At 34.5% G+C, this 12,948-nt stretch overlaps 1 protein-coding gene across 2 annotated transcripts in view; it reads right to left on the bottom strand.

Annotated features, from left to right (window-relative positions):
• Positions 1–123: 123 nt before the first annotated feature.
• Positions 124–12,948, bottom strand: part of LOC143252661 (uncharacterized) — a 48,817-nt gene continuing 35,992 nt past the window's right edge. For both annotated transcript variants that reach the window (XM_076505151.1, XM_076505152.1), the window contains exons 3-5: positions 7,294–7,386; positions 6,880–7,010; positions 124–2,209 (exon numbers count right to left, since the gene is read on the bottom strand). In XM_076505151.1, the coding sequence (XP_076361266.1) occupies positions 1,956–2,209; positions 6,880–7,010; positions 7,294–7,386 (478 nt within the window). In that variant the 3' untranslated portion in view covers positions 124–1,955. The remainder of the gene's footprint in view (positions 2,210–6,879; positions 7,011–7,293; positions 7,387–12,948) is intronic.

Consider the following 12,948-nt stretch of genomic DNA (forward strand, 5'->3'; position numbering starts at 1 on the left):
GAACACCTGTTTCCACACAAACAGGTTATTTTATCATTTTTACATCTACAAAAACATGTTTATTTTTTCTAAACTCTCAAATTTATGATTTTGTTTTTTTATGGTACAAGAAACTGACTAGTCTTTCCAAAAATTATTTGAATTTATTTCTAGTCCACATTATGTAAGTAAACTAAAACAGATTATTATATACAGACAAATATTTAAAACAATGTTTCTGTAGTATGTTCTTATTGTTAGATGACATGTTATTTATTACAAATTTCTTAAACAAATATGTGAATTAATTCCAAAACACAGTAATGTTACTATTTCTCATCATCTCCTTAAAAATCTGTTCATCGAAATTGAACAGTTGTGAAATCTTTATGTATATTTAATTACAATCACTTTTCATACATTTGAATAAATAATCTGTTATACATCATCTCAAATTTGAAATACTATGACTTGTAGATGTTCAGTTCACAGGTCAATTTATCTTAAAAAACCGAAGTTAAACTTAAGGCATCATTAACAGTACTTTTAACCAGGAACAGATCAGAAAATTCTAGTAATTATTATTAACTTCTGGTCAAACGTGAGCTGTTTTAGATCAGAACTAAGAAGCGATTAATAAACTGACGAAGCCAATTTTATATAACGGTTTGAAAGAACTATGTAATATCGAAAGAAGTAGAAAATAAAACTTATCGTGATTTAGAATAGTCTTAAAATCTGTGATAAAAATCACTTTCACTGCAGATGTAGTTTTTCCACATTCCTCCTAATTTTTCTGTTGTGACTTCCTAATTAGAGGCTCGTAAAAATAGTATTTCGAAACTGTCGTTTCTCTCGTCACTTCTTAATGATAAAAAATAATGAAATGTAAATAACAATAATGAAAAGGTTTGTACATTCTTTACTTCACTTATATTCTAAATACCAAACTTTTCAAGTAGAATAATCATAAGCCAATAGTTAATAAGGCACTTAGGAAAAGACCTACAATTTATACATCCATACACAAAAAGAAAATCGGTTGGAATTTACTAAAACTGTATCATTCACAGAATTCTGATTCGTCTCTTCTTATGATAAAAAAATAATCGAAATATTCCTTAAGCCTCGATTAATTAATTGCGAAGCTTTAGAAAGCAAACACACGAATTTCAAATAATGTAGTTTTGTTACCAAACTCTATGTAATACGTGACATAAAATATAATTTAAATTATTTTCTTTGTGTGTATGAAATTTTTAGTTACATTTATTTCTACAACACATCGGTTGCCATAATATTGCCTAAACAGTAAAACAGTCTTCTACAGATGTTTTTTTTAGCCAGTGATTAAATTAATAAAATTGTTACTTTTCAACAAAATTACACATCTGAAACATACGACTTAAGTATCCGTGCCTTTCACTCGATAGAATTTTGTTTCAGTATAAAGAAGGAAACATAATGAAACGTAAGTTGTATTGCAAATTGATATTGGTTGATTATTAGTCTATTTCAACCAAATCCCGATACTAGTCTCAATAAAGCTTAATTTTTTTTATCAAAAATTCCCTTCGACCTGCATACACATCCGTCTAATGGGTTGCGGTACGATTTTGTTAGAAATTAAGCAAAGCTTAAAAATTATTTTATTTACTTCAAATCGATTCCGCTCTGAGAGTACAAAAAAGATTGATCTGTGATAAGAATCCATTTCTCTTTTGCTTCTGATAAAATGTCTTAAGCGACGGAATATTTCGATGTTTTCGTAACTGTATCTTGACATGCATTTACAAATACTCTCTCACCAGATCATGTGCTCTGACACAGAAAACGCATAGCACAGTAAGAAAACTGGTTTCTTGAGATCGTGTAGACTTAGTATTAACACACGCAGTCCAATAAAAGAAGAGTTTCGAGAGTTGTTATGAATTGTTTCAATGGATGATTGGGTGACCGTAAGTAGAAAACAAAATTTAATGGCACTTATGTGAATCACGTGACATTACGTAGCCGGGTGGTAAAGTGAGGTCAGTACAAGATGTAGCTGCACGAACTGTTGTTATGGTAATCGGTTGAGATGGCTGATAGGCTGGTGTCAGTGGTCGTATTGGTGTTGTTAACCGTAAGGGGGCGCTACGGGTTGTAGATACAGTAGCGCATTCCTCTTTGATTGGTGGTCGCTGATAAAATGTAACATCTGGTTGGATTATACCGTGAGAATCCTGGGCTGAATAAACAATAAACGTTTAGCTTAATATGACAAACAAGACTTCGTACTGGATCAAGAAAAAATCCAACTAAAGATAAAGTTAAAATTCGCTTTTCAAGCGTATCTGTATCAACATCACTTCAATAAGCAATTTGGTCAGTCACAAACATGAGGCTTAAAGTAATTCATAATAAGAATTAGATGTTATAGATCTTAAATTTAAATTTGCTTAATCCAGCTTATTTTATCAAGTTCTCTAAAGAGTCAGTTCCTCCCGAATCTTCCCAAAAATATTAAGTAAATAATACACAGAAAAATCTCAATCTCAAATTTTATTCGGCCCAAAAGACAACAAGAAATGTTGAATTTTTGTATTGGAGTTAATTTTTTTTCTTATATCAGTATCTCTTAGTAAATATTTGCTGATAATACTATTTTGTTTTTCAAAAAAGTTATTTTGAATTAAGTGAAAGTTTCATCAATGATGCACTTTAATTACAAGAATTAACACAAATATACTTCGATCGGAATCGCCGAGATTCGTAACATATTCTTATATTATTTATTACAATTTATTTAAAAGAATGGTACTTTAATATTCCAAAATAACAAGCCCAGCATGGCCAGGTGGTTAGAGCACTCGACTCGTCATCCCAGGGTCGCAGATTCGAAACCCCGTAACACCAAACACATCCTTTCAGCCGTGGGGGCGTTATAATGTTACGATCAAATTTGCTAATCATTGGTAAAAGAGTAGCCCAAGAGCTGGCGGTGGGTGATGATAACTGGTTGCCTTCCCTCTAGTCTTACACTGCTAAATTAGGGATGACTAGCGTAGATAGCCCTCGTGTATCTTTGCGCGAAATTGAAACCAACATAAGTAAATTTTAACAATGTGGTAAAAACATGGATTACTATTAATTAATACGTAATTATTATTAATATATTTTACTATATCTGAAGTTATATATACACTGCTGGCCAAAATCTTAAGGCCAATGAACATAAAGAAAAAATATGCATTTTGTGTTGTTAGACTCAACCACTCATTTGAGTAAAGCTTCGAAAGATGAAAATAAGAAAAGGGAAAATAAAAATAAAAAACGTTTTAGCATTTAATAGTGTAAATGTGAACACTTTGAAATTAGCCTAAATACAAGCAGATTAAAAGTTTAAAACCATACCAAAAAGAAGTCCTAAACGGGGTAGGAAATGCCCAACAAGAGGTCTTAGTAGTGAGTTGCACGGCTGTCATTGCGAATAATTTCAACATTTGCCAAAGCGAAGATCAGGCACTGTTTTGAATTGACGTCCATTTCTATAGACTTCCCTTGCCATCCACCCAAAAAAATTTTAATGGGGTTCAAGTTCGGGCAAACACGCTGGATGGTTCAAAAGAATCACGTTATTCGCCATGAAACAGTCCTTTGTCCTGCGGACATTGTGGATTTAAGCATTGTCCTGCTGAAAGATTCAGTCATTTCCATACAAATGAGGGCCTTCAGTCAAGAAGGATGCTCTCTCCAACATGCCAATGTAGTCAGCTGCTGTTTGACGCCCCTGCATAACCTGAAGCTCCATTATTCCATGGAAAGTGAAAGCACCCCAGATCATGATGGAACCTCCTCCACTGTGTCGTGTAGAAAATGTCTCCGTTGGGATATCCTTATCGTGCCAATAACGTTGGAAGCCATCTGAATCATCCAGGTTGAATTTTTTCGCATCAGAGAACAAAACTTTCTTCCACTTTTTTACATCCCATGTTTGGTGCTTCTCAGCAAAGTTAAACCGAGTTGTTTCGTGGTGTGGAAGGAGGCGTGGTCTTTAAAGACGTTTACGGTTTTTAAAGCCTTTCTCTCTAGACGCCGTCTTATTGTTCTTGAGCTGCATTTTGTTTCCTTAATCTGGTTCGACGATTGGCTGATGTCTTGTCAGACAACCCGTCGAATCTTCCTGCTCAACGCCGGTGAAATTTTTTTGGGCCGACCACTTGAAATTCATGTTTCGTATTCCTCAGGGACTTTCAAGACATTTGCAACAACAGTTTTACTACACCCAATCTCACCAGCGATAGCACGTTGAGAGAGACCTTGCTTTTGAAGCTCGACAATCCTGCCACGTTCAAACTCTGTCAACTTTTTAGCCTTTGCCATGTTTTTACCCAATGTAACACAGAAGATGTCAGTGGGAGATGTTGACAACGCTAATGCTTGAACACAAATGACTAAATTTCGTTACGTGTTTACCGATTAAAGCTTTGTTTCAGTATGGTCTTAAACTTTTGACCAGCTAGTATTTAGGCTAATTTCATCGTGTTCACATTTTCCCTATTAAATGCTAAAAAAACTTTTTTTTTATTTTCCCTTTTCTTATTTTCATCTTTCGAAGCTCTACTCAAATAAATGGTTGAGTCTTAACAACGCAATATGCATATTTTTTTCTTTATGTTCATTGGTCTTAAGAGTTTGGACAGCAGTGTATATAACTGAAGCTTCAGGGAAAACGTTTCTGTTAAACTGGCAGAAAATTTTTGAAATCTAATAGTGTTCCCATATAAATTATCTTTTGAGAGCTTGAAGTTAGCAGAATGATACATGTATCAATGAAACTAAAATTATAAAATAAAATAAATGTTTAACTTATGTCTGCTTTTAAGTTTTAGATATTAAAAAAAAAAAACATACGAAACGTGTGTTTAAATGTTACTCAAATTGTTATTACGTTACATGAATGTTAGCGTTCAAAGTAACTTTTTACACATTTCAAATTACTAAAAAAACGCGAAGTTAAATGCTTTGAAAAAATCATTGACATTGAAATATAATTCTTTATTGTTTGTTTTTGAATTTCTTTAAGCTACAATTTAATGTTTTGTTTGTTTGTTTAGAATTAAGCACAAAGCTAAACAATGGGCTATCTGTCCTCTGCTCACCACGAGTATCGAAACCTGGTTTCTAGCAGCGTGAGTCCGCAGACATCTATTGTGCCACTAGGGGTACAATTTAATGATGCATTTGTTTTTTTGTTTGTTTTGGAATTTCGCACAAAGCTACTTGAGGGCTATCTGTGCTAGCCGTCCCTAATTTATCAGTGTAAGACTAGAGGGAAGGCAGCTAGTCATCACCACCCACCGCCAACTCTTGGGCTACTCTTTTACCAACGAAAAGTGGGATTGACCGTCACATTATAACGCCCCCACGGCTGGGAGGGCGAGCATGTTTGGCGCGACTCGGGCGTGAACCCGCGATCCTCAGATTACGAAGCGCACGCTTTAACGCGCTAAGCCATGCCAGGCTCAGTAATGAAGCAAGATAGGTCTCTGCTGCACGTTTATTTCAGACATAAAAGCAAAGATAAGTTCTAAACCGTTTCATACGTTTTCTCAGAATTACAGATCTAATTGTATAGTAGTGGAATCACACGGATCTCCACCCAAGGTTACAGGTTTGACGGTGTAGTGTTACAGTTACATGGATCATGGGCCAAGAAATACGTATTTGATGATGTAGTGCTACAGATACACTGATGGTTTATTTGATTTTTTGTATTTCGACTAAAGCTACACGAAGGTTAGCTGCGCTAGTCGTCTCTAATTTAGCCATTTAAAACTAGAGGAAAGTCAGCTAGTCATCATCACTCACTGCCAACGATTTGGCCACTCTTTTACCAACGAATAGTAGAATTGACCGTCACATTATAACTCCCCCACGGCTGAAAGAACGAGCATGTTTGGTGTGACAGGGATTCGAACTCACGACCCTCAGATTGCGTGTGTAACGCCCTATCCACCTGTCCACCAATTTGTGGGAACAGTCCTCAATTTTAGGCTTATCGCCGGAAGCAAATCGTCTCGTGACCTCGGCTAGTCAGAATTGAAGTTCTGAAAACCTTTTGTAGAACGATTCAAAACTAATGTTCATTTTCAAACAAAATTACCTAACGGTTAATCGGTTAAAGAATTGATACAATTCATTCAAGTTACCTGTTGAAAGAACCATTGAAAAATAGAATAGCTTAATTTTAACTTTATATTCAACTTGAAATGTATTTCTTATTCTTCTTGTGAACCTAATGACACGCATAAAAATAGTTTGCAAATAATCTGTCATTTTTTTAAAGTACGGCGTTATATTAAAATCGTACTTTTAATGCCCTAATTAGTTGTTGCAAAAATCAACTGTTGGAATGGACTGCCCAATAATAAATTATTTACTCTGAAGACGATAAAATATATAATTAACTTTTTCTAATTAAGATGTTCAACATATGTCATATGAATCTGACATTTTCAGCTAACTATAAAATAACAGTTTGATTAAATAAACGTTTAAACCAAATAAGTTACAGAAATGGTTTGTGGGTGTATTTCCCGTCGTATTTGCTCTAAGGGCAAAATAGGATTTATACAGAGTGAATATGAATTTGTCCATGTTAAACGTTTTTAAAAGTAAGCTGTCCTTCCTTCTTTAGCTCAGTATTTCCTGGAGAATATTTAGAACACGTTCCTTTAAAACGACCCCAGTAACAGAGCGGTATGTATGCGGACTTCAAACGCTAGAAACCGAGTTTTGGTTTTCGTAATGGCCAAATGTGTAGCTTCGTACTTGAACTACAACTAACAAACAAACAAACATCGTAATAAATACTTATCTTTCTACAATCGGTGTTCGTAAGAAGTTGTATCTTACCTGTTCGAAGCACTGCATTAGGTACTGACTGTGCAAGTCTAATTAGTACGTCTTTTCGGTTCTTCTTACAACATAAAATACACGCAACAGCCATAGAAACGGTTAAACAAGCAACGATGAATATAGCAACCCTAGAGGTAAAAAATTAACACCGATTACTGGAGAGTAGCTTTTCCATTTAACGGTAACTTTGAAAAATGAGAGTTTTAATCAGTAGTTAATTAGAAGTTGTTGTTTTTTAAAACAAAGAGTAGTATTTCACATTTTATTTTAGACTTTAAATTATTATTATTTAGAAAGGTAATGGAAAAAATATTACTATAATAGTTCAAGTAAGTTATGGATGAGCCACTTTTATTTTTAGAACTGGAAAAGAAACGTTTACACATTACTCGCAAAAACGCGAATGCTTACCAAAAGTACCACGCAGAGTAGAGTGGCGCCACCTTTGTTGGAGGAGCGCTACAACATTGGTCTCCACAACAAAAATATTCGTTTCCAGGGCAACTAGACAACCAAAAGGAAAGAATATGGATCATTAACAGCAGTTACGTGCTCGGAGTGAAAAAAAAAAACAACAACATAAGGAAAAGTTTTGACGTTCAAATACAAAGAAGGCATAAACTGAAAGATATTACTATAGTTTCTTAGAAACTGTAGTCATGGTAAAAGATAGAGAAACATTATCAAAATGTATTTATATGACAGATGGTAATACAAATAGGCGTAATTATCTGTAAAAATCATCACAGTCTAGAAAAGTTTCACTGTTTACAAAGCAGGATGATATACAAATCCACTAAACCTTGGAAATATCGCTCCCTTCTGTTAATGCAATAATTATAGAATACCTATGTTCGATATAAATGATTATAGAATACCTGGGTTCGATATAAATGATTATTGAATACCTATGTTCTATATAAATGATTATAGAATACCTATGTTCGATATAAATAATTATAGAATACCTATGTTCGACATAAATGATTATAGAATACCTGGGTTCGATACAAATGATTATAGAATACCTATGTTCGATATAAATGATTATAGAATATCTGGGTTCGATATAAATGATTATAGAATACCTATGTTCGATATAAATGATTATAGAATACCTGGGTTCGATATAAATGAACTTTATTAAGAAAGATAAAAAACTCAAACATGACTGGACTTACTGTCGTTTTGTCTGCACGAACAGTAAAAACTCTAACAATAATCTGGGTAATGGATTTTCATTTCAGATTATTAAATTACTATAAAAGGTTAACTACAAAATGTAGTTGTGTTAAAATGTCTAACAATTTAACATTCAGTACGAAATATTCCGTGTGTTGTTAATGTATTCAGTATATTGTATCTTTTTGTATGTGTGTGTGTGTTGATGTTTTACACATTTTTGTTTTGTAGCAATAAATATATTACTGGAGAAGTTACCTTATATATTTTTCATTAAGACTTAAATTTAAATTTAAATTTCTATTCCATTTAATCAGGGTTGAGGGTTGAGTTTCCTTGTCTTTCTTTATATTCTAAATTTAGTGCTATACCAAACATTAATTTGATATATTTAAAAATATTTGTTAATTATAATAATACATTAGTAAAAAAAAAAAGAATAATTTTATACTATGTCAACCAGAGTCAACGAGGTCTTTCGCCAATACCAGGGTTCCTTAGGTTGAGTTTCTACAGCTGTAATGGTGGTCAAGACTGTATATATTTCACTTCTCTGCCTTGTGGTAATAATGTCTTCTTTACAGACTTATAGGCCCGGCATGGCCAAGCGTGTTAAGGCGTGCGACTCGTAATCTGAGGGTCGCGGGTTCGCATTCCCGTCGCGCCAAACATGCTCGCCCTTTCAGCCGTGGGGGCGTTATAATGTGACGGTCAATCCCACTATTCGTTGGTAAAAGAGTAGTCCAAGAGTTGGCGGTGGGTGGTGATGACTAGCTGCCTTCCCTCTAGTCTTACACTGCTAAATTAGGGACGGCTAGCACAGATAGCCCTCGAGTAGCTTTGTGCGAAATTCCCAAAACAAACAAAAGCTTATATCGAAGATTATGCTTTTGTTTGTTTTAGCGCAAAGCCACTTTGGGCTGTGTCTGTCATTTGAAACGGACCCCGGATTTGGCGTTGTAAGTCCATATAATTATAACGCTTTTCTAACGGAAGTGGAAAAGATATGCATTAAACAAGTATTTTGGAAGGACGTGGCACAATTTTTAGCGAATCCGGACTGTGAGTTAGATGCTTCCAGGTTCGCGTCCTGTTGTCGCAAAAACGCGTTTTGTATTTTGGACCATGAATGTGCAATAAAAGTATCGATTAAATCGTACTATTCGGTCGGACGAAATTAGTCCAGCAGTTAGCTTCTTAAATAGTCTAGTCTGTCATTTAAAATTAGAGACGATTATGTGCAGATGGATATTGTGAAGCTTTTTGCGAATTTTTAAAAAAGTAACACGGAAGGATTGGTTTGTTTTGAATTTCTCGCAGAACTACTCGAGGGCTATCTGCGTGACGGGGATTCGAACCCACGACCCTGAGATTAGAGTCGAGTCCTAAACCACTTGGGTAGGCTACGTTTTGAATACCGAGGAGAGTCAGGTGCACAAGACCTCTTCCTCCATTAACCACCTGGCCATGCCGGGCCTTGTTTGTTCTGAATTTCGCGCAAAGCTACATGAGGGCTATCTGCGCTAGCCGTTCCTAATTTAGCAGTTTAAGACTAGAGAGAAGGCAGCTAGTCATTACCACCTACCACCAAGTCTTGGGGTATACTTCTACCAACGAATAGTGGGATTACCTGTCACATTATAACGCCCCCACGGCTGAAAGGGCGAGCATGTTTGGTGCGACGAGGATTTGAATCCACGACCCTCAGATTACGAGTCGAACGCCTTAACTACCTGGCCATGACAGGCCAACACGGAATGAAATTACACGTGTTTGTTGTTTTCTTTTGCAATGTTCAACTACTCATGTTAAAATTAAAAACTAACACTAAATATATGGATTTGGATTTAAAATAGAACATAGTTAATTATTAACGAATTTAAAACTTTTTATTATATGCTCCTAAGCTAAGTTCAAGATTTTATGTAACAACACTCTAAAGTAAATCTAGGACTTCGATAGTAAGATCTTTACGTTGTAAATGCGATTAAAGTTTTAAATTAGACATTTAATGCTCGATTTAAGACACTGAATACAATTTTAGCCTTGCGAATTAAAATCTTATTTTATATCTTCTTAAAAAACCCAGCATGGCCAGCTGGTTAAGGGAATCGACGCGTAATCCGGGGGTCGCGAGTTCGAATCTCTGTTACATCAAACATGCTCGCCCTTTCAGCCGTGGGGGCGTTATAATGTAATGGTCAATCCCACTATTCGTTGGTAAAAGAGTAGCCCAAGAGTTAGCGGTGGGTGTTGACGATTAGCTGCCTTTCCTCTAGTCTTACACTGCAAAATTAGGGATGGCTAGCGCAGATGGCCCTCGTGTAGCTTCGCGCGAAATTCAAACCAAACAAATCTTTTTTAAAATTACATCAAGATCGTATATAAAAGTTTCTCAAGTGAATTTCTATTCTTACATTATATTTTCCTAAAGCGGTCGCATGTTTCTCAAATTAAATTTATAATCCTGTATTATATTATTTACTAACAGTTCAAAATCTCATGTTATCTTCTCATAAGGTTTAATCCAATACTTTATATGCTGTTGAAGCTACTTCCAAGGACTAATTTAACTATTAATAAAATTGTGGGGTTTTGAGTCCGTGAAAACGAAATCCTTAACATATACACACAATCAATGAAACTGGTTGTAGATCAGACAAAAAAGAGGTAAAGGTCTTGAATAATAGATTCGAAAAAAGTCTGCTATTAAGTATTCTTAAGGTGCTTTCAAGTTCTTAAACAAAACTCCTATATTGATTAAACGTCTTGTATTATACGTTTTTATAATAAGTTCAGAATGTCTCATTAAATATTGCTGTAGCAGCTTGAAGGTTTCACATTGGATATTCCTTAAGTAACTTCAAGGTCTGACTTTACGTATTTTTAGAATAATTTCAAGGGCTGCACTGGGTATTTCTAGAGTAATTTCAAGGTCTAACGTTAGATATTTCTAGAGTAATATAAAGATATGGTGTTAAATATTTCCAAAATAGCTTTAAGATTTTACATTGTGTATTTCTCTAATAATTTCAAAATGTGACATTATACATTTCTAAAGAAATTTCAAAGTCTGATATTAGACATTTCTAGAGGAACATCTAGGCCTGGCATTAGATACTCTAAGAATGACTTGAAGGTCTGACCTTAGATATTTCTAGAGCAAATTCTAAATATTTCATTAGATGTTTCTGAAGGCAATTCTAATTTTATTATTAGACCTACTAAAGTTAGTTAAAGATATTGAAGTAGCTGCTTCGCACGTGCGCTTGGGTACAGAAAACAGGAGCTTTCTAAAGATTAAATCTTATAGTACATGTTCTTAATGTCGCTTCAAGGTATTGTGCTCAAACATACATGCACGATAATTTCAACGTGATCGTTCGTGTTTCTTAAAGTTCACGTCATTTGTTCTGTGTTTCACACATCAGTTGAAAATCTTGTTCACTGCTTCGAAGTCTCGAATTTGTTGGTTCATATAAGATGTTAATGTCTTAAATTAGACATATTTTATGTACTCTTAATCTTACTAGATGTTTCTAGAGGTAATTCAAAATATTTTAATGAATATTGGTTTTACACTGGATGCTTCTTAGAAAAATACAGCATTTTGAACGAAATGTATTTCAGAATTAGATGAGAGTTTTATACTAAATAGATACTTCTTAAACAAATACAGCATCTTACATTAAATATCTCCTATGTTAAGTGACTTACACTAGATAGATTGGCATTATTGTTGAAACAGGTTTTCACTTACCAACTTCAGTAATATAAGCTTTATTTAGGATCTCCAGCTACGGGGCTAGAATAACTTATATAATAATCAAGTTTTGTATCTATTATTTTCCATTTTATTCGACCCAAATTACCTTTTCTAGTGGTTTCTGCAGTCAGCTAATGGTAATTTAGGTATGAGACATTGTGGATTTTAACATACATAACTACTACTAGTCTTAGTACTAATTTTAATCCATATGAAGCTTAAAAGTGTATCCAAAATCTGTAATACAACATATCCTAATCATTGTGTACATATCACTTCAGCAGCCTCTTCTTCATAGTGGGTTATATTTTATTTTTAAGTTAAGTTCTTAAATTGAAACAATGTTGGAGCTTTATCATATCGTTACAGTCCATGTCATCGTGTGTGGCCATATTTTACCTCATGATATGCACCTTTACAACAACCCTGATTCATACTATCTATTGCAAAAGGCTTTCGTCTTGAAAACACACCACTCCTTTTTCAGAGATGCCAACCATTACGATTTGAGCGTAATCATTACGATTTTGGTGTATACATTAAGACTATACGCTCAAACAGACAAATATTACGACTTGTTGCAACTCCCAAATTATTATATATTATATAGGCCTATACAATAAAGTGAAAAATTGTTCCCACCAAGCTTGAAAGGGATGAAAAGAAAATTTCTAGTGAGATACAAATAGATTTTGATAATAAATAAAACACATTGTCCAAATGGCTACTTGCGATAATCATGTCTGTGCTTGAAATAATAATAAAAAAAAAAATTGTAATTTGTATCTCCGACGTCTACCAATAGTTTGAGTGCGGTGCTTCTCCATACTGGGTACGTGGGAGAATCCATAGTTACGTCATCAGTGCTTGTCAGCTAATCAGCGCTCGCCTAGATGGGTATTTCTCGTTTTTTAAGCGGCATAGAAACACCAATGCGATCGTTCACAAGATGGGAAAAAAAGAGGCCTCGTTCACCAGATTGTCTTGTTTCTGGCAAATCTGAAAGGACTAAAACTGTGAATAAAAAATTTGGGAAAGAGTATAGTGCAAAATATCCTGTCTTTGCATCAAAAGTCAGTGACAGTCATGTGTTTTGTACAGTTTGTCACATCGATTTT

The sequence above is a fragment of the Tachypleus tridentatus genome, chromosome 6 (assembly GCF_004210375.1).
Source record: "Tachypleus tridentatus isolate NWPU-2018 chromosome 6, ASM421037v1, whole genome shotgun sequence".
Classification (NCBI taxonomy): Eukaryota; Metazoa; Arthropoda; class Merostomata; order Xiphosura; family Limulidae; genus Tachypleus; species Tachypleus tridentatus.